General features: G+C 37.4%; 3 protein-coding genes across 12 annotated transcripts in view; all 3 read left to right on the top strand.

The window, feature by feature from the left end:
• The window catches only part of als2b (alsin Rho guanine nucleotide exchange factor ALS2 b), a 31,171-nt gene extending 29,181 nt beyond the window's left edge, over nucleotides 1–1,990 (top strand). For all 8 annotated transcript variants that reach the window (XM_079627750.1, XM_079627749.1, XM_079627747.1 and 5 more), the window contains one exon: nucleotides 200–1,990. In XM_079627750.1, coding sequence (XP_079483876.1) covers nucleotides 200–238 — 39 coding nt within the window. In that variant the 3' untranslated portion in view covers nucleotides 239–1,990. The remainder of the gene's footprint in view (nucleotides 1–199) is intronic.
• A 2,511-nt stretch (nucleotides 1,991–4,501) lies between these two features.
• Nucleotides 4,502–17,915, top strand: mpp4b (MAGUK p55 scaffold protein 4b). 2 transcript variants are annotated; one of them, XM_079629496.1, is made up of 22 exons: nucleotides 4,502–4,710; nucleotides 5,819–5,944; nucleotides 6,142–6,263; nucleotides 6,348–6,425; nucleotides 6,978–7,061; nucleotides 7,329–7,460; nucleotides 9,457–9,538; nucleotides 9,689–9,774; nucleotides 10,416–10,487; nucleotides 11,014–11,210; nucleotides 11,383–11,441; nucleotides 11,549–11,566; nucleotides 12,516–12,557; nucleotides 12,653–12,673; nucleotides 12,915–12,929; nucleotides 13,091–13,132; nucleotides 13,572–13,751; nucleotides 15,276–15,356; nucleotides 15,439–15,532; nucleotides 15,620–15,728; nucleotides 17,263–17,397; nucleotides 17,504–17,915. In XM_079629496.1, the coding sequence occupies exons 2-22, from the start codon at nucleotides 5,887–5,889 to the stop codon at nucleotides 17,693–17,695; spliced, it is 1,899 nt and encodes a 632-aa protein (XP_079485622.1). In that variant the 5' UTR covers nucleotides 4,502–4,710; nucleotides 5,819–5,886; the 3' UTR covers nucleotides 17,696–17,915. The 2 variants fall into 2 exon arrangements, 1 of the variants encoding a protein (XP_079485622.1); XR_013799623.1 differs by lacking the exons at nucleotides 11,549–11,566; nucleotides 12,653–12,673; nucleotides 12,915–12,929 and adding exons at nucleotides 7,757–8,039; nucleotides 8,193–9,067 and having other exon boundaries at nucleotides 11,383–11,460; nucleotides 12,516–12,584.
• A 707-nt stretch (nucleotides 17,916–18,622) lies between these two features.
• The window catches only part of tmem237b (transmembrane protein 237b), a 9,601-nt gene continuing 926 nt past the window's right edge, over nucleotides 18,623–27,297 (top strand). Inside the window, exons 1-13 of one of the 2 annotated variants that reach the window (XM_079629225.1) lie at nucleotides 18,623–18,765; nucleotides 18,855–18,905; nucleotides 20,145–20,176; nucleotides 20,285–20,298; nucleotides 20,382–20,453; nucleotides 22,080–22,205; nucleotides 22,337–22,430; nucleotides 22,578–22,738; nucleotides 23,563–23,689; nucleotides 25,710–25,901; nucleotides 26,009–26,082; nucleotides 26,581–26,677; nucleotides 26,758–26,879. In XM_079629225.1, coding sequence (XP_079485351.1) covers nucleotides 18,748–18,765; nucleotides 18,855–18,905; nucleotides 20,145–20,176; nucleotides 20,285–20,298; nucleotides 20,382–20,453; nucleotides 22,080–22,205; nucleotides 22,337–22,430; nucleotides 22,578–22,738; nucleotides 23,563–23,689; nucleotides 25,710–25,901; nucleotides 26,009–26,082; nucleotides 26,581–26,677; nucleotides 26,758–26,879 — 1,180 coding nt within the window. In that variant the 5' untranslated portion in view covers nucleotides 18,623–18,747. Of the gene's footprint in view, nucleotides 18,766–18,854; nucleotides 18,906–19,799; nucleotides 20,025–20,144; nucleotides 20,177–20,284; nucleotides 20,299–20,381; nucleotides 20,454–22,079; nucleotides 22,206–22,336; nucleotides 22,431–22,577; nucleotides 22,739–23,562; nucleotides 23,690–25,709; nucleotides 25,902–26,008; nucleotides 26,083–26,580; nucleotides 26,678–26,757; nucleotides 26,880–27,297 lie in introns of those variants that run through there. The other variant, XM_079629224.1, reaches the window with a different exon arrangement.

Raw genomic sequence — 27,297 nt, 5'->3', positions numbered from 1 at the left:
AATCTTTTGCCCTCGCATGATATTCCTAATCACGTGGATTCTCGTTCAAATAACTGGATTTCATCCGTTAAGATTTGTTGAACATCGCTCCTATAGAATGTAAAAGTTGTTTAGTAACAGACAACTGATCATAAACTGCCTCAGTGGTCTTTAAATATGACATTTTTTAAACATGATTTATCTGATTTTCTTTGTACAGGCATGCTACTATCAAATCCAGCACGAGAAGGTCACGTAATGAACGTAATGATCTCTCCAAACCCATCTGGTAAGGCAGTGCAATGACTGACAAACGGACCACCCAATAGTGTTCAAGAAACAGACTTGATGTGTGAGGAGCCAATCATGTTCCGAGCCTGGATCACATGGCCGGTGAAGGGTGATTCCATTAGAAAACGACATTCTCACATTCAAACAGTCCCGTTTATGTGCAAGTCAGACTTTGGTTTGGCGTTTATTAACATTTATTCGTTACTTTTTTGTGTCTTCCTCGCTCAAAAAGTCATCATTGAGGCGTTTTAACTGCTGCCATTCCATCATGCTACAGATATACATGTAGTCATTGTTCTTTTATTAAAGAGCCTGTACTTCATTGGCTCAGAATGTATTACGTTTAACAGCATGTCACCTCTCCCTTCAAGCACACACTGGCCGATCCAGTGTCAGTTGTCGATTAATGATGTATCAAGTTCATTAGTGTACTGTAAGCCATCCGAAATAATGGTTGCAATCTACCTCCATCTTTGAAGTAAACTACTACATTTTCCTGATCGTATTACATCATTCATGGCAAACAGCACACTGCCCTAAATCATGAATCTGTTCACATAAATGAAAAATGATGTGCTTGAATGTCCGTGAAAAGAAACACAAAACGTGGGCTGTAACTTTTATTGCTGACGTCTGATCCATTTTGAGCTTTCTTAACCAACTGTGCAGGGATGCTGACCTGCGTTATTATGTACAAGTCTTCGTTTACCAGCTTCTTTGTTCAGCCAAATTGAACTTGGTATTTTAAACGGTTGACACTAAGAAATAGAAAGTGTTTGTGGGTCAACACAAATAGTTTTGTTCTTTCTATATGCACTTGCACAACAGTTTTTTTTGATGCACTCTTAAGTATTCTTGTAGTCAGTTTTCTGATGCCTTTATTTCAGAAAACACTTGAAATGGTTTCAACTTTTGCTGCATCTCTGAGTAACCGTCGGCAGTGTTTACGTTTTTTAGTGGATGTCACTGGCACACTGGAAAAAAGCAACGAGCCACAATTTGCATGCTAAACTAATTTGGTTATGAGATTTATTTTCTGCGTTTTACTGCAGAAAGGTCACAGCACTGTAGTATTCACTGCTAAAATCAGTTCTTTCTCATGAAATGTTCTTAAAAGTGCCTCTGACAGTGTTATGGATGTGTGTCAATACATCTCTTTACCCAGCAATAGCTTTGAGTTGAGTCACACGTTTTAAAGCTCAACAGCCTAATGCGTTATTTCCTTTTATTGACATTGTTTTATTTATTTGATGGTTAGATCTGGCTGCAGCACAGATAATCTGAGCGACATAGATAATCTGCATGGTATATCACGTACAGAGCACCAGAAGGACAGTGAGTTCTAATTAATGGCCAGAAAACCCATTTCCGAGGATCAGAGATCAGGATTTGGATGCTAGTTACTAAATGTAATCGTGCAAACTGTTACGGCAAAGGACTGTTGATGTTTGCAACCATTGACACTTGAGATGTTGCATGAATATAACGATTCATGTTGTACTTTGCGTACAGGAAGTTACGGTTTGTATTTCCACACCAGTTTTTTCTAGGCTGAGCCAAGATGTGCATATTAACCTGTGTTTGAATGTGCGTATGTGTGCAAGTATGTGTAAAGTTTCGTTTTCTGAAGAATATTGTATGTTCAAATTGTTTACTGACATAATTCAGATAGATGGCAATAAAACAATGATTGGGAATTAAAATGGTTGTTTTGACTCTCCTACTTGGCCTTTTATTACAGCTGTTTACAAAACTTTTTTGGGGGGGGGGGGGGTGAATAATAAAAAAAAGGTTACCCTTTATTTTGATGGCTCATTTTTAGACATTTTACTTGCTATAAGTAATTTTGCAACTACATGTCAACAAACCATTAGAGTATTAGTATAGTAGACGGTTAAGTCCGGATTAGTAGAATAAGTCGACATGTTGTAAAGTTAGTCACTTTGTAGTACTTCATAGTAGAATGTCTAAAGTGGACCATCATAAACTGTTACCATAAAAATAGCTGGTTCTTAATAAACAAAACAAATTTTTTTTAGTTGTCTGTCACTGAAGTGACAGCATTAAGCTGTTAAAACTTCGTCAGCGACTGTTGAAACCATCCATTGAACTTTGTTTTTGAGGGGGGAAATGAAATTAAATGAAAATTAGAATATTTACTGGCAAAAATAATTTCAAAGTGATATTGTTTCTGTATAATCTCCAAAATAGCTTCCAATTAGCACATAATTTATTTGGATGCTTGACCATTGGGTTAGGTAAGTGTTCTACTCTCTATGAAAGTTGATAAGCTTATTTATTTGTTATCCTATATCTGATTAAATGGTTTGTTGTATTTTAATATTTGTGTTTTCAGCCTTGTCAGAATGGAGGAATGTTGACACATCTTTGGAACGACTGCTTTAGACTGTTAGTATCAGCTTCTGTTTAGCCTTTTTACTTTAAACTGATTTTATAGGGTGGTAGAGAGAGGGACGAGATGAAGTAACATATCATGAAAATGGATACAGTTTCCCCCAATCAGCTTATGCCTGTATACAACATTTTTAAGCATGGGAAACTTTAATATATTAAAAAGTCTGCTTTTACCCAGAGATGAGTTGATGGGCATCTGCTAAACAGAATAACAATGCTCTGGGTCATGTTGTGTTAAAAAGACTTTACTTTTTAAACAGTTTGAAGTCCCAATTGTTTCAAATCGAAACAATTAATAAAAGGAAGTAAAAGAAATAGGCCATATCAATGATTTAGTGCCACTTAAAGTGAAAGTTCAGCCAAAATGTATTTACTTACCCTCACGTCGTTCCAAACCTCTATCATTTTCTTTCTTCTGCAGAGCACAAAATAAAGATTGACAAAAAACATTTGACCCGAATTACCTTCATTGGGGTTATTTTCTGTCATACTCATAACACAGGTGAGTAAATAATGACAGAATTTCATTGTTTGGTTAACTACTTTTAGTTACTTTAAAATACTTTTTTTTCAAATCAACAAAAATATAAAATAAGAAAATAATTTTATATTAAAGGATAATTCCGGTATTTAACACCTTGAGTCTATATTGTAGTTAGTTTTGGATGAACAAGAGTGGTGGACAACATTTTTTTGACAATGGTTCCTCTCTCGAGTTTTTGACTATAAAAGAATTGGCCATGGACCCATTTAACATTGGAGTCAATGTGCATGTCCGAAAATGTCATTAAAACAACCTTTAACATTATTTTTCAAAACTGTGCAACTCACCGAGTGATTAGTGATGTTAGTTGATGTTCCAGAAACAAAAAGTGTTGCGAAATACAGTTTCTGTCGTGTTTTATTCGTCATTTTGTAAAATCCCATTGTTGAAAAAATAGTTCCACTATAGCAAAATAAACGGATTGGAATCATATATTGCGACGATATATTGTTTATAATCATCAACGAACACCACTAACCACTCGGTGAGTTTAACAGTTTTGTAAACGAACATTATTGGCTGTTTTAATGACATTTTCGGACATGCCCATTGACTCCAATGTTAAATGGGTCCATGGCCAATTCTTTTATAGTCAAAAACTCGAGAGAGGAACCATTGTCAAAAAAAATGTGTCCACCACTCTTGTTCATCCAAAACAAACTACAATATAGACTCAAGGTCTTAAATACCGGAATTATCCTTTAAATTATATTTTTGGAAAATTATTATTTTTTTTTGCTAAGTATTTATGCAACTGAAATTTTGGCTTAAAACGTTTCCGAGATAAACCCCTTGTGACAACTAGCCCTGATCTGTCATGTACAGTTTTATTTTAAAAGGTATAATGCGAAAAAAGTGTGACGAGAATCAAAAAACAAGTCAGAGGGTGTCATTCACTCCACTGTTTTAATCAAGAGGATTACATGTACGTGTGTGTACGTGACGCAGAATGTATTCAGTATCCCACACTGGTATCAGCTGGTAAATATGTGTGAGTGGGTCAGCGGAAGAGAGAAAGAGAGAGAGGTATTCTGTATCTCAGGCAGTGGGTGAGGAATGATTAAATCTTAATAATAATGTGGCACTGATTGTGTGTTACGATGAATTAACAGCTGAAAGACTGGAGTTTTGTGATAGAATGATGTTTGAAATGAGACACATTCACTCTTAGACACCCTGGCTGTCCAATCCCTCCCTTCCTAATTTCCTCTCTCACATTCCTACACACACTCTCTCTCCCCAGCTGACTCATTTGCTTGTGAGGGATTAAGCAGGATAGAGACGGATTACGCTTCTTTTTTCCAAGAGGACTTTTCTGTGCTCTGTTATGGAATGCCATCCACGTTATTCCTCTGTTTATACCATCATATTTGAGCAAGTTAAAACTGACCGTCATCATGCAAACTAAATCCTCTTCAGAAGCTCGTCAGTGTGTTAAATCCTAAACTCAGAAGACGAACTGAACGTGAGGGAAGAGGGAGGTAAGTGAACAGGATTTGCTACTAAGTCTCTGCCTGGATGTGAGTTTGTGGTTCTTGCCTTCCAGGCTTATCAGTGAGGAAGTTCCCTGCGGGACAAAATGTAGTAGGCTTTTTATTCACTGTAATCGTTAAACCCTTCCTTGTGTGTATTCCTGGGATGCTCTAGTTGGAATACAGCAATGTTATGTGTACATTCTATACATATCCTTAAGTTAAGAATCATATTTGGCTATATGCAAAATGCCAGTAACTCTCAAAAAGAAGAATGTTTGAAAATACAGTTTTATGTCAAACCCTTTTTAAGTTGTAAAGTCTGAAAATTATGTGAACCTGTTTTGCTCTAAAGATCTGCAAACTAATATCCAGTGTCTTCACCTACATAACCTTCATAACGAATCCTGTTGAGATATTTATATTGCACTCTTTCATATGATCTTTTGGTTATTGTTTATGTAGCAGATGTGTTTTTATCCAAAACCACTAAGGGTGTACTTATAACCAGGAAAGGTCCTTTGGAGTAACCTGTACTTAAGTGCTTTGCTCAAGGTCAAAACCGTGACAAGGGCATTCATGGACCCCCTCCATTCTTGAATTTCTGGATTTTCATTTTGAAATCTAAGACCTCTGGGTTATCAGCCCCAACGCAACTCATACCGTTGACACTTTTATCCAAAGTAGAGGACACCAATAACAAGGACAGTCCAAATGGACCAAACTATGGTTAACTGCCTTGCACAAGAGCACAATGATGATCCTTGTTGAGTTTGAACCTACAAACTTTTGGATACCAGGCCTGATCTTTAAGCCACACCACCCAAAACAACCACCATTATTTTTCAGTAAAGGTTTAAAAGTGCATATCTTACTCATTATGAAGTATGCGTGAGGTTAGCCAGGAAACAGGAATTGTATTACAAATACAAAAAGTTATATATGCATTTCCCAAAAGCATTGTAAGCATAGAGCATAGAGACCATCTGTGAGCCAATGGTTCTGGTTACAGCGCTTTTGTAAACATGACATTTCTACTGAATTTACAATTCACTTGGAAATAACAGGCAATAACTGATCATCAGTTGTACTTGAGTTTATGTGTGTTTTCTTGCAGCTGTATATGAGGAGGATCAGTGCATCGTTCGGTTATTCCCTGAACCGCAAAACCCTCCTGGATTGACAATGAGACCAAATGCGGAGACTGATCAAGGGTCGGCTCCACTGGAGATGGGAGACAAAGGTAAGAAACTGCAATACAATTAACTACTTATATATGGAAGCTGCCAACTTAAATTTTAGTTTTGTCTAGCTGATTTGCAACATGCTAATATTAACGTTACTATAACTGCTAAAGAAGCCATCCAGCATTACTGGCATATAACTGACATGTACCCAACAAGCTTAAAGTTCTAGAGGTGTTTGCTTTGTATGTTACAGGCCTGACACATATCTTAGCACTTGTGATTGATGAGGTGAGAGGTTCTATCAATAAAGATATAAATGGAGCTGAACTATTGCACAGTCTCCTCAATGCCCCCTGGTTGCAGTCACTACTAAAGGTAGAGTCCATCCTACATAAACTTATAGTATCAACAGTGAGTTAGGTTAGGGTTCATTGTTATTTATAAATGTTTTCTCTGAAGGTGTATGAATGTCTACAGAGGCACATAAAGGGTCCACCTAGGCCGTATCTCTCATATTCGTCTGGACTCTCACTACAGGTCAGCTCTACTCTCACTGTCCTTAATTTTCACCATTTTCACCATAGTTTGGTCTGCTCGTACCATGTACTTTCTGTTTATACTGCCTTGATGGCTTGATCTCTTCGTGTGACTGGGGACTTGCAGATTGTACCAATCAGGAGTCTTGATCTTGTGGTCTTGGTCTTAAGACCTCTTGACACCAGTTTGTGACTTTGGGGTTAGGTTTTGGGCTGAATCTGGGGCTTGTGATGTCTAGTGCTGGTCTGGGCCTTTGGGGGTCTGGTATAGGTTTGGATCTAGGTCTTAGAGCTGGGGTGGCAACTCTGGCCCTCAAGGTCCACTGTCAATCTAATATAAACAAATAAATTAGAATTACTTAAAAATTAGAGGCAGGAGTGTTTGATTTTGATTGGAGCTAAACTCTGCAGGACAATGAATCTTGACGGCTGGAGTTGCCATCTCTGTCTAAAGGGTCTGTTAGAGGTCTTGGTTTAAGGGAGTCTGGTCTTGACTTTTTGCTAATATATTTTGATTTCCTAATAAGTCACGACTCTTGTTTTGGAACTCTAGGTTCTGTCTGACCTGCTTGCAGTCCCAAACCCCTCAAATGAAGCTCGAGAACTGTATGCCCTCCTCAGTCAACCCCACCTTCAGGTGAGCATTATTTCTATAGTTACAATTATGTTTTTTAAACAGTAAGCGTTTTAGAGGGGCAAAGTCATTTGTTTTTTGGCCATCACTCTCTACATAACAGAAACTTTTCGAATTCTCAGGCCAGACTTTAATGACCGATAGGTGTTGGGAGACATTGTTGTTACCTTTCTTTTAAGTTTTTAAAGATATACACTTTCAGTATTCAATTAGTTGTGTGGAATGTTTTGTGAACCACAAAAATAATTTAAAAACGCATAAATTTTTCAGGCTCTCCTCTCGGCTCATGATACAGTAAGTCTGAGGGACTATGAGCCAGATCTGCCAGATCTGCCCAAAGACCTGCCTGAAGATGAGGAAGCCATGAGGATTGTTTGCCTAGTCAAAAACAATCAGCCTCTGGTGAGCATGACCCGAAAAAGGAGTGGCAGGCAAATCTAAGACTTGCTTTTACTGACCTGTCCTGTCATTTATTTTGGCTTTCAATGTACATTGCTGGAGCCTTTCTTTCAGATAAGCATGGCAAAAAAGGAACAATGGTAAAGACTGCTAGTGGTTTAAAAACTTCTTTCTTCTTGTGTTTATTATATATTAGTTTGTTTGTTGCTTTTTTATCTTTTTTTTTTTTTATCTCACTAATAGCTGATCTTGTAAGGTGTTCTGTTTGGTAACTATGAGCTGTGTGTTGTCATGGATAGACCAGAACTGGAAGAAGGTTTCAAAGCCACTGGGAAACTTTAAGGCAAGCAACCAACCGTGGACTCTTCTCAGCTGGGGAACGGCTGGATGGAGGCTTAGATGCCAAGTTGGAAGGTCCCCGGGTGGGTGGTTCCATATCCACCAAGACTGTGTCCCCAAGTGTTGTTGCTCCCACCGCTGCACACCTCTGCAACACTTTTGGCAGTTGCCGACAGAGCAATGCAATACGGAAACAGAGCCTCAGTTGCTCCACCCCGTGTGTCTCTAGCACAGTTGTGATTGGTAAGGACCAAAACTGGGGATTTGGAGATTCCCATTATTACATTCATCAAGATTTGCGACATGTATGCCTCTGCTGAAAGCATCATCTAATTAGTGTTCTTGTTTTCTTGTCTTCATCCATTTCACCATTCAATTCTCATTCTTTCTCTGAAGACAATTTGATTGAGGATTTAGACTGTGAGGAGGAGTGTGATGTTGCTAATTCTGTGCCACATACATTCTCCCAACCTTCCCCATGGATTTCCTCATCATCTTGCTGCTATCATCCTCCTTCGGAACCTTCTAGAACAATCCCTCATGCCCGAACTGCTCCCCCAAGCCCAATGCACTGTCACCGGGTAAGGGAGACCATCACCTGCTCCCATACAAGGCTGGCAAAGGAGGATGGTTTGGATGAATTGCGGAGTACGTTGCAGCAGGCCACCAGCTGCATGGAGCGCAGTTCGGAAAACGTCCACCTGCTTGGTGAGCGGATGACCGCTGCTACTGAACGCATATCTGAGAGTGTGCATGAGAATTCTCAGGCTTTGACAATGCTAACACATGTAGTAGAGAAGCTTCAGGAGCTAGTATCCACAAGCAACACAAATTCAGTGTCTCCACATTGTGCTGAGACTGCAAGTATAAGGGTTAATCGGATGGGTAGCAGATCGCTCAGTGTTCCCACTAGTCCAGCTATTGGTTCTTCCTCTCGCTTTTCTCATTGTCCTTCTTGTTCCTCCTCCTCCTCGTCTTCTTCCTCATCTGCCGTCACTCTGCTGGAGCAGCCAGTGCTATCAAAGGGGATATCATTTAATCCCAAAACAAAGCCATCACTATCTTCTCAAAGGAGACAGGTTGATGTACAGGACTGGATGACCAATGGATCCTTGATGTCCAGCCCTGCTCAAAACCACAAAGTGAACAGCAGCACATTTGGATGTTTCTTTAACCAGAAGAAGAAGAAAAACAAGAAAAAAGAATGAGGCTACTTCCACTTTTCCACGTGATGAACATCCTTTCAGATTCTTGCTGTCTCAAGCTTGCAGGTCTTTCAAATTTTTAATATGTGTGTTTTTATATGTCACCACTAACCAACAGGCCTTGACGTTACCATTGTCACATTAGTGCTTGTCCTACTTTTGGAAGTGATGTATTGTTTTCTCATTGGTCATTCTCATTGGATTAACATCTTCATCATCTCCATGACTCTATCCCTTATCAGATCATATTTTCTCTTTTTTTATTATTTGATTATTCTTTTTACTTTTTTCTCTTTCTCTTCATGTAACATTGCAGTTCAGTTTGTCATTGAACAATGTTCCTGGCATGCCACTTCCATCAGATGTAGCTATGATGTTTGATGAATGCATGTTTTGTGCTTGATGCATTACGAATTAAGCCTTGTAGATATTTGCATTGATATCTGCTTTTTTAGGGAGCAACAATCAGGAGAGATGATGTGACAGGAGAAATATACATTGCTCGGATTATACACGGAGGACTGGCTGACCGCAGTGGTGAGAATTCCCTGACTGCACTGTTTTTTTCTGAACCTCTCTTCTCTGTTTGTGTCTCTGATATGCCATACTCAACTATCACATACTCTCTATGTCTATATTACATGTCTCATGGAGTCTCCATTCTTGTCTATGTGCTTCCTTTTGAAGGTCTTTTGCATGCTGGTGATAGGCTGGTGGAAGTAAACGGTAATCCTGTGTTTGGACTGGAACCAGAACAGATCATACAAATTCTGGTTAGTACACACACTCACTCATATGAGTGTATATTATATGTTGTGTGTCCTCTTGCTGTTTAGATAACAGGTTCTGTAATAGCTCGTAGCAGCTGACCTTTGTGACACTCAACCTCTTAAACCTCCCTTCCCTCCGGGTCACGGCACCAATTTGGCTGGTTCTGCTCAGCCCACTTGGGCTCGAACTGGCAACTGATGGCATGGGAGGCAAGCAAGCAGTCAGTTGCTAGTGTGCCTCTTGAGGTCAGGATAGTGATGTTTACCAGCACAGCTCTTGCCAGCTGGCATCCGTTACACTAGCTTAACCAGCAAGACCATCTTGACTAGCTTTACCAACTTTTTCATTGAACATCATAGCTATTTGAGTGTACTGGCAAACCACTTTGGACCAGCAAGACACATGCATAATATATATCCAAAATGACTACAGATAACCAATATATATCCATAACCAATGCAAAGTGTTACCTAGAATAACACTTTTTTTAAATAAAATAAATAACTCTCTTTATCTCAAAGTCAAACCAATGGTTTTACTGTACCAAACAACAAAGCTATTCTCATTTGATTTAAATGAAAAGAAAAGAAAACTTTGATAAATCAAAATACATGAATTTGTGTGTCTTTATTTCCTGCCACAGGCTCACTCCCATGGAACCATGATGTTTAAGGTGGTTCCCATCACTGACAGGCCAGTCAACAACCAAACCATGGTAAGCTATCAAATGTCAACACTTGATTAGTCTATAACAGAAATAGCATGAAATACCCGATGATAAGGCAGGAATCAAGCATCCAGTTCTTTGGATTAAGTAGTATAGTTGGATAGCCAGAAGTTTCCAAAAAAGCAGGAGGAAGTGCGAGACGAAACAGGGCTGTCCTTGTTGTCACTATTATATGTGTATTTAAAAAAAAAAAAGAGGCAGGAATCAAGCAGCAGCAGCTCATTACTGTTTTTTTTTTTTTTTGTATCACAGCAAAACAGCGACACATAGAGTATAATTGATAATACCACACAACTTAATTTCCTCAAAAAGTACAGAATAGTTTATCCCAAAATGCAATGCACTAGTCTTGAGCTTTCATTTTCTGTATGACGAATGTTCCGGAAGTGAATATGAATTTTATAACAACTTAGAATGAATAATTATACATGATTATTTGCATGCTACGTGTCAAGGTTTATTGTATAGATTTATGTCTGTAAACTGATTATGACTTTTGCTCTCTTTTCACAAGCTGTATGTGCGAGCCATGGTGGACTACAATCCCCACGTGGACCCTTCCATCCCCTGCGCAGATGCCGGCATGGCGTTCCAGAAGGGAGAAATCCTAGAGATTGTGGATCAGTCGGACACCCTTTGGTGGCAGGCTGTAAAACTACCCAGCGTCTCTGCCTGCGCTGGCCTCATTCCTTCCACAAGCTTGCTGAAAAGGTCAGTTCTAAGTAGTCAGGGGTTAAAGGTCGGTGCCTGAATAATTACACATCTGCATAGGCTATGATGTGATGAGATTTGGCAGCTGACTTGAATGTGATTTGAGATTATGCTGATAATCACTGATGTCCCCAATTTTGAAAGCCAAATACGATTGTGTGTGTGTTTGTAGGAAGCAGAAAGAGTTCTGGTGGTCTCAGCCTTATCATCCTCACACTTGTGGCAAAACCTGTGAGTAAACTGTGTAAATGTTGTTATTGTTTATGTGCATTTATTCAGTATGTGTTTAATTCAGCTGTTATGTATTGGTTATCTTTTGTTTCCATGCTAACCTGCAGTGAGTACTGTGGATGAAGGTGAGCATTTAGTCTAGAAATACACAGGTCTGTTCTTGAATTTGACTTTGTTTCAGAGTTCATATTAAAGGGACAGTTCACCCAAAATGTTTAATTCTGTCATTAATTACTCAATCTCATTTCATTCGAAACCCGTAAGACTTCTGTTCATCTTCGGAACACAAATGAAGAATTTTGAACATGTGAATAAGACTAATTAAATCTGTTCATCTTATAAAGCAATCGAGTCTCTTCAGAAAATTCGGACTAAACAGCTCCATTAATGTGGATTAGTTTTACAATCTCTTTATGAACTTTTTGAAGCGTAAAAGTGGTAGTTGCGTAGCTTGCAGTGGAGGGACTCTCAGATTTAATCAAAAATATCTTTATTTGTTTTCTAAAGATGAACGAAAATCTTATGGGTTTGCAACGACATGAGGGTGAGTAATTAATGACAGAATTTTCATTTTTGGGTGAACTATCCCTTTAACAGGTTACAGTATTCATACTTCCCACCCAAATAGAGTGGACATACAATACGAGTTTAGAAGAAGTGTGGGTGCAGAAAATATGGTGAAAAATTCACGATTTCTATTAGAATTTTAAGAATTTCTACAGTTGTGCTGCTTAATATTTTTGTGAAAACCATGACACATTTTTGCAGGATTCTATGATGAATACAAAGTTTAAAAAACAGCATTTGAAATTTTGAGACTTTATTTCCGTGTAGATTAATTACTCCTGAATGTAAATGTTGTCCTCCTCATGTGAATTAGAAAACCATTTTATAATTGATGTCCATTTTTTTATAAAAACAACAACAACAATCACTGTATATTCCGTATAGGGCCACAGTTCAGTTGTGTATCAGAAAATGATAGCAGACCTGCTGTTGTAGTTACACTAAAACTTACACACTGCATGTGTAACAGACCTTAGACTCATCACTTTATTTTTTCCTTCCTCCAAGAGGATGACATGATTGCCATAGATGATAAATGTGTAGAAGCAGGTACGTTCTCTTGTCTGATTTAAATTAGTATTAAAACCGTATCTATATTATGCTTGTTATACTTACACCTGTGTGTTTTTGTTCCCTGTGCACAGATGAAGAGGCGTTTGAATCTGGTGGGTAAGTCCTGAACATATCAGGAGAAAAATGTTCTGAATTCAGGTTTAGGGTCAATGTTTAACGGTGCTAACCCCCAAACAAAAATATATCTGTGACTATAGCAAAAGATGTGTGTACAAATGATTATATTATGGTGTTAAAGATGAAGTGTGCCACAACATCGAGTGCATCTTTAAATATTTTAAAATGTTTCCTTTGATAACTTATGTTGCTGCTTCCTTCATGATGATTCATCAGAAGAGCTAAAGGATGGTGAGTGTGTGTATAACACATTATAGAAATCCTAAAGTTTAATATTAATTTCCATTGCTTGTGCTGATTTACTCTCTTTTTCTTTTTCTTTTTCTTTTATTAAGTCACTGATAATTATTCTGTATTTGTCTAAATATAAACTGTTTTGTGATGTGTTTCAGAGGAGAGTGAATTCAGCACGAACGTTGAGGGGATTTATCTGAGTGAGTGTCTCTCAGATATTACAAGATTTACTGGTTTATATTTAATACAGCAGATTAGATGGTTCACAGCATCACAAACACTGACCTGATGATGGCAACTTTGGTTGGTTAATCTACGACTCAGTTGTAGATACATACATTTTGATACACATACTGATTTAAATGTATAAAGTTTTTTTCATATTGACCAATCAGGTGGCTGGGGATGACAAAACTAATTTTTGGGTGTTATTTTAGTTGTAAAATCACAATTAGATCACATGAATTGAGTAAATTATATTAATAACAAAATACAACAGATACCACATACAGGTATTAAAGGGATAGTTCACCCAAAAATGAAAATCCCTTTAAGCACCTATTCCTGATTCTGTACCATCATATAACTGTTTGCATTTTTTTATGTGCTTTTATTCTTTGTACATCTTATGTATGTCAGCTGGTTTTCGACGGAGTCTGCGTCTTTGTCGTCGGCGGAGAAGTCAGGCTTTTGGAACGTCCCAGTTCTGCACCATGCGCTGCCCCACAAGCTGTTACAGTTCCCTGGTCAACCCTTATGAGGAGGTGGTGCGGTACCAGCACCATCCAGAGCACACACACCGCCTCATAGCACTGATGGGTGAGTGAGCTACAATCAGCAGTAAAATACACATATACAGGTGAAACTCGAAAAATTCGAATATCGTGCGAAAGTTCATTTATTTCAGTAATTCAACTTAAAAGGTGAAACTAATATATTATATAGACTCATTACATGCAAAGTGAGATATGTCAAGCCTTTATTTGTTATAATTTTGATGATTATGGCTTACAGCTTATGAAAACCCCAAATTCAAAATTAGAATATTGTGAAAAGGTTTTCATATCTGCAAGCCATCATCAAAATTTTAACAAATAAAGATTTGAAATATCTCACTTTGCATGTAATGAATCTATATAATATATTAGCTTCACCTTTTAAGTTGAATTACTGAAATAAATTAACTTAACGATATTCAAATTTTTCGAGTTTCACCTGTATACTACAGGTGAAAATTTTGGAATAATTAAGATATTTCTGTAGCCTGGGTTTCCCCAGACTGCCTTTGCGCAGCGCGATTTTATTCACGCTGAAAGGCAGTCTGGATACCATGGACCAGATTTTCGCCTCATCTAGGGAACCAATTACAGAACGGGGAGGGAGCAGCAAGACGATGACGACACAACTAAGCAGTTTGTTTATATCCATATATACCTTCGACCCTCATGTTTATCTTTCACAAACAGCAATAGTCGCTGAACGTCATTGTTTACACAAAAATATCTTACCCATCGTCTTCTTCCTTGTCTAATTTCTGTCACTCTACATACGTCGTCTGGTATAATGGAAACGATTGGCTATGAGCTACGTACAGGCGCTTTTGATAGACATTCTTAGCACCCAATAAACGGCGCCGGGCATTCGTAAACCACGCCTCACATACGAGAAAATGCACATGTGGTTCCCAGACCCAAGTCTCAACGAGAATTGGGTCTGGCGTTAGCCAGGCTAATATTTCTGTGTAATAACAGTAATATTGTGAAATATTACATTCCTGTGATGCAAAGCTGAATTTTCAGCATCATTACTCCAGTCTTCAGTGTCACGTGATCCTTCAGAAATCAATAATATGCTGATTTGGTGCTCAAGAAACATTTCTGTTAATTAATGTTGAGAACAGTTTTCGCTGCTTACAATATTTTTGTGGAAAACATGAAACACTACCATTCAAAAGATTAACTTATTCAGCAAGGATGTATTAAATTGATCAAAAATTACAGTAAAGACATTTTGTAAGTATAAAAAAAAACATGTTTCACAACAATGGTGTTCTTTTGAACATTCTATTTATCAAAGAATCCTGAAAAAAAAGAATGAATCACAGTTTCCACATACATTTAATATATATTATTTTAAATTGTAATAATATTTCACAATATTACCTTTTTTACTGTATAGTTGATTAAATAAATGCAGACTTGGTGAGCATTAGAGACTTCTTTCAAAAACATTAAAAGATCTTACCGACCCAAAACTTCTGACCGGTAGTGTTGATCTTGTACAACTTTGTGTAGCTCCATTCCGGCTTGCACGTGATCATGTATGAATATGATATGCCATCAGGTCCGTCCGGTGTCGGCGTGAACGAATTGCGCAGGAGGCTAATTGAGATCAATCCAAAGGTCTACCAAGGAGCCATTCCTCGTGAGTTTCATACTACAAACATGACTTTGTGTGAGACAACTCTACTGATTTTTGAAGATATCTAACTTTTATTCCCATCCAGATACCACACGGCCACCCAAATGCCACGAGGAATCTGGCAGAGAATATCACTTTATCAGCCGAAAGCAGTTTGACACCATGGTCTGCAATCACAGGTTGGTCTAAAATGTACTAGTGTGTGCATAAACTCATGCGATTTTTTTAATAGGTCAGTGACACTTTTTTTCTTCTATGTTCCTCAGGTTTATTGAGTTTGGGGAGTTGAGAGGTCATCTCTATGGCACTAGTGTGGATGCGATTAAAGATGTTTTGGCTAGTGAGAAGATCTGCGTGATTGACATTGAGCCATATGTGAGTTTTTCTTGGGAATATATATAAATTCATCTCATCTGCTGTTATTAGTGGTGTTTGCTAAGGTGTATTGCTAATATTTAATGTTAGGAATGTGAAGTTTTTTTGATTACAGATAATAAGCGCACATGAATAAAAAAAATATGCATATGCACGGATAAATCATTTATAATAAATACTGCAAAATTCTGTTAAAAAAAACAATCAACAATTGTCAATTTTGGTTTGATAGAGACTTTAATCATAAATATTTAACATAGATGTGTAACTCATGCTCAAATCTTTCCGCACGCTGAAGAGAACTGTTATTTTAGTGGTATTGAAATACTATTTTATTCATATTTTGAATTGCCTGTTATTTTTATATTTTAAATTTTTAATTTTAATGTTAAATTTTTTGTAATTTTGTTATGAACTTATCTTTTTTTTTTTTCAGTAGTAGTTTTAGTTCAATTAGTCACGTTTTAATTGATTTATATTTAGTCATTTTAGTGTTTCAACTTAACTTATTTTAGTTAGTTGCCCAGGCAACATTTCAAAGTTTTTCATCGAATATTTATATTCTATTTAATTTCAGCTTTATTTTAAGTAACAAACGTTTTTTTTAAATAGTTTTACCGGTAGTTTATTTAACAGTAATATCCTTGGAAGAGAAGTGTGCTATAGCTAACCTTTCTAAACAATCAGATTTATGATTTTCACCTAGTAGATGATAAAACGGGTTAAAAAAAAATATCATTGCCATATCTAATGCGAACTTTGGGATCGACATACAAAACTTTCATATAGCCTATGTGACCCTGGATCACAAAACCAGTCACAAGTTGCATGCGTATATTTGTGGCAATAGCCAACGTTATAGGTCAAAATTATCGTTAATTATTTATGCCAAAAATCATTAGGATATAGGTAAAGATCATGTTCCATGAAGATATTTTGTAAATTTCCTACTGTAAATATATAAAACATTTATTTTTGTGAGTGAATGCAGCACAATCACGAACATAAATGGACAACTTTAAAGGAGATTTTCTCAATGTTTCGATTTTTTTGCACCCTCAGATTCCGGATTTTCAATAGTTGTATCTCGGCCAAATATTGTCCTATCCTAAAAAAACATACATCAATGGAAATCTTATTTATTCAACGTTCATATGATGTAAAAAAATGTACCCATGTAACTGCTTTTGTGATCCAGGGTCACATATTATCCTTAAGTTGTAATCGCTGCCTAACACATTCATTGTTTCTGCCAAACTGAATACATGTTGTTAACTATCTGAAAGTTATAGCTGTATATTACTGCCATATGGACATTACATTGACACACTCATCTCTGGCTGATAACAGAATACTTCCTAATTGTAATGCTGCTTTGAAACAATATGTATTGGGAAAATGCTATAGAATTAATCTTGAGTTGAATTGAAATTGAATCAGGCAAAACCATTAACAATTCTCCAAAGAACAATTCATAAAAAGCAATAAATGTTGTATATTCTGAATTACGCCTGAAATTCTTCTTGACCTTCAGGCGTTAGAGTCAGTGAGGACCCCAGAGCTGAGGGCGTATGTCATCTTTATAAAGCCTCCTACTGTTGAGCAGATGAAACGCACACGAATGAACTCGCACATCATCACAAATTACTACATCAGCCGACCCTTTAAGGTGAGCTTGCATCTTTATCTGTGTCGGACCCTTTTCAGTTTATATTTACTGTCTTTAAAAGTACCATATCTCCATTGCTCTCTACATTCACTCTCTGTTGAAACAGGATGAAGATTTTCAGGAGATAGAGGATGCAGGACGCAAGATGGAGCAGCATTACTGTCAGTTCTTCGATCACGTGATCGTGAACGACGGCCTGCAGGCTGCGTGTGTGCAGCTGCTGACCACAGTGAGAAGAGCTCAGGATGAACCCCAGTGGGTACCGACCGCATGGATCAGGCCAACAGACCAGTCTTAATACGAGAAGAGCTCAGGGATCATATTATAGGAGTGCAGATGGGTGTGGATATATAAAGAAACTTTCTTTTTCACCTTTCATGGTGAAAATAATGTGTGTTTTGTCTGTAAAAATGTTAGTCTTTATAAAAAATATGTTCTGTTCGCATTTTTTCAGGTGTCAATACTTTGTTGACATTTTGTTTGACCTTGTGAAGACATTAATAAAACCTAAACTTGTATTAATGTCAATGTCACTTTATTTGTATTGATCAATGTGCTTTTACATCATTTGTAAAATAACATACACCACAATTAAGACACATACTGTAAAACACTCAGTAAATGGTTAAAAGCTACAGAAAACAAGTCTTTTAAGCTGTTATTAAGTATTTTTGAGTATTTTTTTCGTCTTAATCCACCTTAAACTGTCTACTTGATTTTGAGGATATCCAGGTCTGGAGTGATGAGGAGAAATAAGAATAGCAGAACTAACATCACTTAAAGGGACAGTATATGTATGTAGCCTACCTCTGAAGAAATACAGTCATACAGTTTTGGAATGACATGAGGGTGTATCACAGAATTTTAGCTAATTATTTTTTTATTAATTGATGGTTTTACTGATTTAATTTAGTTCTAAATTCTGTATTTTGCAAACTTTTTATTTATTTAAAAAATAAAAAATATATAGTGATCTGCTTTACACCGAAGTTACACATGATTATTTGCATGCGCTAAGGGAATTTCACTAAAATAATTGTAAATATAATTAACACGAGAAAAACCTTAAAAGTGTCCTATGTTTTCTGTTTCTATTGTGTACATTGCAGTGTGACTATCAATCTGAGAGTGAGTAACAGTTCTGCCCTTATATACATATAATTACGGTCTGAACTGTTGCGCGCCTCTAGTACAGACAGTACGTCAGGGAAGTGAGACACGCCCACTCGTCTCCAACATCAACAATAGTCAGCGTGCACAACAAAATCTCAGATCACAAACATGTACATTCAAAGATAATTTTTACTCATTGATTAAATCGATAAAGCTTATATTATTCAACTCCAAAGGATGGATACGGAAGCAAAGGTTTGTTGCTTGCTTAAGTGTAAAGCCTCGTGTTCTGTACAGTAGTTTGTTGGCTCACAGACGTGAATTAAATATATGATTGTACGTAGGTTCCTAGCACAAGGAGAAAAGATCTTCCTCCAATTCCTCAAGGATACCGGGTAGGTCTGGGATATTCATGACATTTCAAATGTGTTTATGTTTCTTTGAGCTGTGTTTATCAGACTCTCTGACAGTCAGAGGCTTTTGCTCTCCCTGTAGGGTTGTGAATGTAAGACATAGTCTGGACTGAAGTAATACCAAATAAATAAATCCAACCAGTACTGAGGTAATTTAGATCATTTAGATTCACAGAATGCCTGTATCATATTTGACCCCTAAAGTCAAAATTAATTTTTTTTCATCATTTAGGGGTCACATTTACTCCTCTTGGTCAAAAAGTGGCCGGACACTATTTAGGACTATTTAACCTTTTCAATTTATGTCTACAATTCTTGTGTGTGTGTGTGTGTGTGTGTGTGTGTGTGTGTGTGTGTGTGTTCACTTAGCAAGGCCTGGTTTCACAGACAAGGTTTAGATTATGCCAGGATTAGCCTATGACTTAGTTCAATTGTGACATTCAAGGAGCTTTTATAAACGTGTCATAAAAAACACATTACTGGTGTGCATCTTGAGACAAAACAATGGCAGTGACATAATTTAAGATATGTCAGTCCAAGTTGTTTTCAGTTAAAACGCCTCAAACATCCATTTTAGTCTGGGCCTTGTGTGTGAAATTGGGGGCAAGTGTCTCAATATTCCGATGATGTAAAACATTTTTAAAAATCAAAACATATTTTTGGCCAAAAGTGCACCAGAGGTTAAAGTACTGTTATGTATATTAATATATTTTAAATGTAATTTGTTCCTGTGATTTAAAGCTGAATTTTCAGCATCATTACTGCAGTCTTCAGTGTCACATGATCCTTCAGGAATCCTTATGCTGATTTGGTGTTTAAGAAACATTTATTATTATTGTCAGTGTTGATAATGAAGTAAGTAACGAAAATGTTTTAGTTAACTACAGTAACCCTGGTGTGTGTTTGTGTCAGAAGGTTGAGTAACACCGTTTGATCCTTCCTTACATAATCCTGCTGCTTGGCAGATGCTCGTGTCAGATTTAGACTTGCATTAATCCTTGCTTTAAGTGCGCCGAGATGTTTGTTTGTACGTGCGCAAATGTCCATTTCTTCCCTTATGTTCCCCCTGTGCTCTTGAGTGGAATGGCGAAAAAGACGATGGTAAGCTTCATTAGACACAATACACAAATGTAGAGCCCTCAACAACAGGTTTAGCGTCTGATGCTCGAGTTTGACTGGAACTGTTTTTTGCTAACCTAATATTACCTTTTATCATTTCAGCGGGGACCACGAGCACTGCCATCTATGCCAAGGTAAGATCTCCTCTCAGATTAGATGTTTACATTGTAATTTATAAAGGAAAATCACACGCTGAGTCTCTTTTTTTCCTTCCTCTTCCTATATAATGCCTTCAAACACAGTCAAGACACAGCAGGTGAGAGTTTTTCTTTGAACTTAATCTTAAAATGTAACATTATATTTCATTATATAATGAAGCTCTTCTGTTGATCTACACAGAGGATATGCCTGCGCCAAAGAGTAGGAAAAAGAAGGTCAAGAGAGACGTGGAGAGTGTGGACGAACCTGACGGTGAGTTTAGTTGATATGAACAACACATGATGGGAGAGAGTGGGGCTAGTTGTCACACAGTAAAGTTGTCACAAGGGCTTTGTCTCAGTAACTACCGGTATAAGGTTTTGAGTCAAAAGACCAATTACAAAATTTCTTGTTTTTTCTAGCAGTGGTTTTGTATATTGGTTTTAAACACAGGTAAATTAGGATACTTACTGTGTCATATCCTCCAAACCACATTTTTGTTATAACTGTTGGGTAACAAATGAAGACAGTAAATGTGTTTATAAATAATATGTTTATTATATACAATTGTTTATTTTGAAGGGTTAGTTCACCCAAAATAATTTTTTTGCCATCAATTACTTGTTTGGAACACAAATGAAGATATTTTTTGATGAAATCTGAGAGCTTTCTATCCCTCCATTGACATCTACGCAACTACCACTTTCAAGCCACAGAAAGGTAGAAAAGACATCATAAAAGTAAACTATGTGACTCCAGTGGTTTAACCGCAATATAATGTGGTGATATGAGTGCTTTGTTTGCACACAAAAAAAAGTACCTCTTTATTTACAAAACATTAATCTCCATCGTGCGATCACCAGAGCACCACAACGCATGCGTGTTGACGCGAGAGCAGACATTGTTTTGAGACACGTTTGAGATTAATATTTTGAAGAAAAAAAATGTGTAACTAAACAAATTACTTTACTTTAATGATGTCTTTACTACCTTTCTGGTTCTTTAAAGTGGTATTTGCGTAGCAGGCTATGGAGGGACAGAAAGCTCTCAGATTTCATTTAAATTATCTTTATTTGTGTTCTGAAGATGAACGAAAGTCTTGAAAGTTTGGAACGACATGAGGGTGAGTAATTACTGACAGAATTGTCATTTTTGGGTAAACGAACTGTTTAATTACAATTTATTTTGCCAACATAAAATGTTTTTTGTACGTTATCTTTTAGATTTTTGTTGTTTCATAAATTGTTTTGTGCTTCATAATTATTTATATTTTATTTAATTTTAGTCTTTAAAATGCTATTTAATGGCAGGGTCCCATTTGGGGCACGTTGTCACAAAAGTGGATGCTCTAAAATTTTAAGTCACCATGAAATCAAAATAGACAATTTAAAATAAAAAAAAATTTATGGAATATTGCAGTATTTATTATCACTATCCGAGCACATATTTTTTTAGAAATCCATGTGCCAACAACTTCCCCTCCCACTTGCAGCAAAATCTCTACTCTGACGATGTGTTTACTGGCGTGAGGGCGGGGCAACCTGTCACTCACATGAGATGGACCAATAGCAAACCACAACCATCCAACGAGCCAATCAATTCCCAATAGACAAAATCGAGTCCTGTCTTAAATTTATTTCTTGTTCGGGAAGCCACTCAGATATACATCTCAATAGGGAAGAAAACACTATTAAAACTTCTGTAAATCAGCAAATTAGACTTGTGTTGCCCACTTTATTTATACACATTTTACAAAAGTATAATACATATTTACTTTTGAATGGATGTCATTGGAGAAAGATGCATTTTTGGAAGATGCTGCAACATCTTCCACCAGAGGCTACTAGACATTGCAAACCAACCAAACCTGACTGTTTGTTTTACCCTTGACCTTTGTAGATGTTGGAATGGAAATGGGAGGACTTACCAGTCGCAGACAATCTGAATGTCAGGAACCTATGACCCCAGAGCCTCTGGACAATCCACCACAAAGGAGGAAAAAGAAGAAGAAAGCACATGCCATTGGTAAAAACACTGTTCATTTGCATTTTGCATGTCCTGTTCAAATCAGCTGATCTGATATCTGTAGTGATCTGGCGTGATTTTTATTAACATAGACATCCACACAATAATGCTGATTTGCTCTGATTGATCAGATGTGGAGGGAGATCAGGCAGACCTGGTGTCAAATGGAGATATGGTGGATCAGAACACTGACGAAGAAGTGACACGCAGACCAAAAAAGAGGAAGTAAGTCATTTTCTTACCTTAAAATTTTTAAGAAGGATCCAGGTATGCACCACTGATATGTTTGATTTTTTTTTAATGAAAGCTCTCTGGATTTATCTGGATTTAATTTGCCATTGAATTAACAATTATATTTCTTTCTTTCTTCAGAGTGAAACCTAAAGTAACAGAAACGCAGTCCAACAATGAACTGGACATAGAGGATGATGATATCATCACAGACCCCCAGGCGCCAGTTTCCCAGCATTCCTTGTTCTCCGCTCCCCAAGGGCAGAGTCAGCCTGTGGGGAAGGTGTTTGTGGAGAAGAGCCGTAAGTCTCAAGCAAGATTGTGTAATTGATGCAGGGTTTTAAAGGATTCATTCACCCAACAATGAAAATTCTATCATGAAATACTCACCTCCATGTCGTTCCAAAGCTGTAAGACTTTTTACGTTTATCTTCAGGACACAAATTAAGACACATATTTTTTATGAAATCCGAGAGCTTTCTGTCCCTCCATTGACAGCTACGCAACAGAAAAAAGTTCATAAAGAGATCGTAAAACTCCATATGAATTGACACGCGAGAACAAACCTCATTGGTTCTTGTAGAAGCTCAAACGTGCGGCGTAACACGAGAATGAACCTCATTGGTTCTCTCACAGCAAGCAAACTTGCTTGAGCTTCCGTTTACTAACAGCTGATGTGTGAGTTGATGAATGTGAAGAAAAGCCTAAATTCAATCTGTTTATCATATAAAGCGATCGAGTCCGTTCAGAAAATTTGGACTAAACTGCTAAATCAATACGGATCAGTTTTCAATCTCTTTATGAACTTTTTGAAACGTCAAAGTGGTAGTTGCGTATTTGTCAATGGAGGGACAGAAAGCTCTCAGATTTCATAAAAAAGATCTTCATTTGTGTTCCAAAGATGAACAATAGTCTTAAAAATTTTGGAATGACATGGGGTCGAGTAATTAATGACAGAATTCTTATTTTTGGGTGAACTACCCCTTTAAGACTGTTTCCAAGTTCATAAGTTGCAACTTTTCACATCTAAACTTTAAATTTTTTGTAAGTTGAAATTGTTTGCATGCAAGAAATGAAGTGAAATGAAGGTTAAGTGTAAGTAGTGACCATATTTCTTTGGGGGCAGGTCGTTTTCAAGCAGCTGAGAGAGTGGAGCAGTGGAAGGCCAGTGTCCCGATGGAGCAGAGCTTTATGGACATCCATTCAATGTGGACCACTAGAGATGTCTCCTTGAGAGTACACAGTGGCTTCAGGTGTCCTTTCCACATTTGGTTTTAAATTACACGTTATTTTCCAATTCTTTCAGATCTGCGCAATTGATTTTGAATGTATTTGATTAGATTCTATGCCTGAAGTGCCTTTTTGAGTAAAAACAAGTTTTTAGTTTTTATAAGGGCCCCTATTATGCTTTTTCGGATACTACATTCATGTCATATGTAATATAGCTGTTTGTTAATGTAAAAGGACTGCAAAGTTTCAAAGATCAAAGTGCACGATAAATGGAGTTGCACCCCCCCCCACCTCCCAAAAAAAAACAATTCTAACAAATTGCATTATGCCAGACTATGGTCTTTATTGGTTGCCCGTGATCAATGTTTAGTTTGCCCCTCAAACACTGTAGTTGAGGCCTGGAAGAGTTTGGTTCTTGTTATCGACATGTCGAGAAGACGCTGTTTTCTGCACTGCGAAAGCAAATCCATTTTGCATGCACTTCCAAAGGATGAGGACTCGGGCTTGAATTGATACTGTAAAATCGACGCTATCGTTACTGTTCGTATCACTGTGTAAACAAGTGCTGAGGAAGGCTCTGGAGCTGAAATTCAGATATGGTAATGATCGTTTAGTTTCCAACACGCACTGTAAGCGGTAGAACAATCACAACAGACTGAGCCATCTGACCAATCACAACAGACTAGGCCATCTGACCAATCACAACAGACTGGGCCATCTGACCAATCACAACAGACTGGGCCATCTGACCAACCACAACAGACTGAGCCATCTGACCAATCCCAACAGACTTAGCCATCTGACCAATCACAACAGACTGAGCCATCTGACCAATCACAACAGACTGGGCCATCTGACCAATCACAACAGACTGGGCCATCTGACCAATCACAACAGACTGGGCCATCTGACCAACCACAACAGACTGAGCCATCTGACCAATCCCAACAGACTGAGCCATCTGACCAATCACAACAGACTGGGCCATCTGACCAATCGCAACAGACTGGGCCATCTGACCAATCACAACAGACTGGGCCATCTGACCAACCACAACAGACTGAGCCATCTGACCAATCACAACAGACTGAGCCATCTGACCAATCCCAACAGACTGGGCCATCTGACCAATCGCAACAGATTGAGCCATCTGACCAATCACAACAGACTGAGCCATCTGACCAATCACAACAGACTGAGCCATCTGACCAAACACAACAGACTGAGCCATCTGATCAATCACAACACTAAAGAAAACTAAAGTGTTTTTTTTACTTTGGATGCATGTAAACCTGTTGTAGGAGTCCTGCAAAACAAAATTAGGAACCTTTAAAAAAGCATAATATGGGCACTTTAATCACTCAAAAATGGAATATGGCATTAGAGGGTGGAAGCAATATCAAAGTTTCCTTAAAAATTAAAAATGTTATTTCGTTAAAATATACAGGTGAAACTCGAAAAATTTGAATATCTAAATAATACTAAATAATATAATTTTGATGATTATGGCTTACAGCTATGAAAACCTTTTCGCAATATTAAAATTTAGAATTTGGGGTTTAAATATTGCTTGAAATATCTCACTTTGCATGTAATGAGTCTACATAATATATTAGTTTCACCTTTTAAGTTGAATTACTGAAATAAATGAACTTTTGCATGATATTCAAAGTTTTCGAGTTTCACCTGTATGGTCTGGTTGGAAAAGAATGACTAATATGCAAAATTATGCATTTATTTTAAGCCTGCTGAAATCATTCTAATATGCTGATTTGGTGCTCAAGAAACATTTCTTATTATCACAAAAATAAATGGGATAAAAGTTGTTGTTTTTGGAAACCTTGATACTTTTTTTTCAGGATTCTATTTGAAATATAATTATGTTTTGTAACTTTATAAATGTCTTTACTATCACTTTTGATCAATTGAATGCATCCTTGCTGAAAAAAAAAACAAAGAATTTCACTGACCCCAAACTTTTGGATGGTAGTGTACATCTATGGAAAGACTATTTTCTAAACCGTGACTGTTCCTGCTACACAGAGTGATTGGCCTGTTTTCTCATGGCTTTCTGGCTGGCTATGCTGTGTGGAATATCATTGTGGTCTACGTGTTGGCCGGGGAACAGTTGAGCACTCTTTCCAACCTCCTGCAGCAGTATCATACCCTGGCCTACCCCGCACAGTCGCTGCTCTACCTGCTGCTGGCTCTCAGCACCGTCTCTGCCTTCGACAGGTGAATCACCAAACCTAAACATGGACCAACAAAAGTACAGTAAACACTGTACTCACAAGTGTCAGAGCCCTTGACATTAAACGAGTGTTTGTTCTCTCTCCTAATAGGTTAAATCTGGCCAAAGCCTCTGCGGCCATGCGAAGTTTGCTAACCCTGAGTCCTGTGGCGCTTGCCTCCTTCTGTGAGTTCCTTCTGTATTTTTCCTTATGTACTCATGCAATGCACGTTAGTCAGGGTAGCGCCATGTTTATTTATTTTTTATAGGAATGAAAACGAGGCTGTGAGGGATAGAATACAGTGAGTTCGATGTATTGTTTAACAACATAATTGTTCAGGTGACAAAATGTCTTTATCGGTTACACTTTATTTTAAGGTTACAGTGTAGTTATACATTTGAGTACTGAGTGATATTAAGCAGCTACATGTACTTCCTATAGGGTTAGGATTTGGTTGAGGGTTAGTTGCATGTAATTATGCACAATTTACTGCTATTACTATGGTAAGTACATGTAACAAGGACACTGTAAAATAGTGTTACCAAAAATTCTATATAAAGTATTGAAAGTTACATCCCTTACAGCCTTGTTTTCATCCGTGTTTCAATATGGCATCTACCCTGACTAAGGTCTGTACCCATACATGTGATCAATGTTTTAATGTATCCCTTTTCTTTTTTCAGTTTACTTTTCTGCGCTTGTTTTATCGTTAAGCCAGCAGATGACGAGTGACCGTATCAATCTCTATAATCAGTACTCCAGCGATAATGTAACACTCTGGTAAGATCCATCGCATTAGAGCATGCTGGGTAAATACCCTACAGTATTAAAAGCGAATCGGTTGTTGTGTGTCCTTTCAGGCAGCCGGGCTCAGAGCACAGCTTTCTTTATCCCTGGATCGTAGTGAATCTGGTGGTCACTTTGCTGGTCGGGCTGGCCTGGGTTCTGATGTCAACAAGTCCAGATATCGACCACACAGAAGGTAAATGCTACAGGATGTTGAAGTTCAGAGAGCTGTCTTCTGCTCACCTGTGGCCATGTTTGGAATTGAATACTAGTGTACTGCATATGGTTTAAGAAAAATGCATGTAAAACAGAGCACATTATGCAACGATTAACATTTCTATGCTACCGTGTCATCACGTAACCATATTAGGTTACACGTTTAATTCCGTGGCAGTTATTTCTGAATAAAAAATAAATATTTAAAAAAGGCTAAATAATCTGATCAAATAATGAATTTCCATTCAAACATTTGGTATTAGTATGATTTTTTTGGTAACATTTCATTTGAAGATGACAGTGACAGTACTTGTAATTATGCATGACTGTTTTTACTGTTGCTATTATAGTAAGTACAAGTAATTAACCCTTAACCAAACTTTAAGTATAATATAACC

This window comes from Phoxinus phoxinus, assembly GCF_949152265.1.
Source record: "Phoxinus phoxinus genome assembly, chromosome: 11".
Lineage (NCBI taxonomy): Eukaryota > Metazoa > Chordata > Actinopteri > Cypriniformes > Leuciscidae > Phoxinus > Phoxinus phoxinus.
Note: the sequence above shows the minus strand (reverse complement) of the source record. Positions and strands in the feature narration are given on the sequence as shown.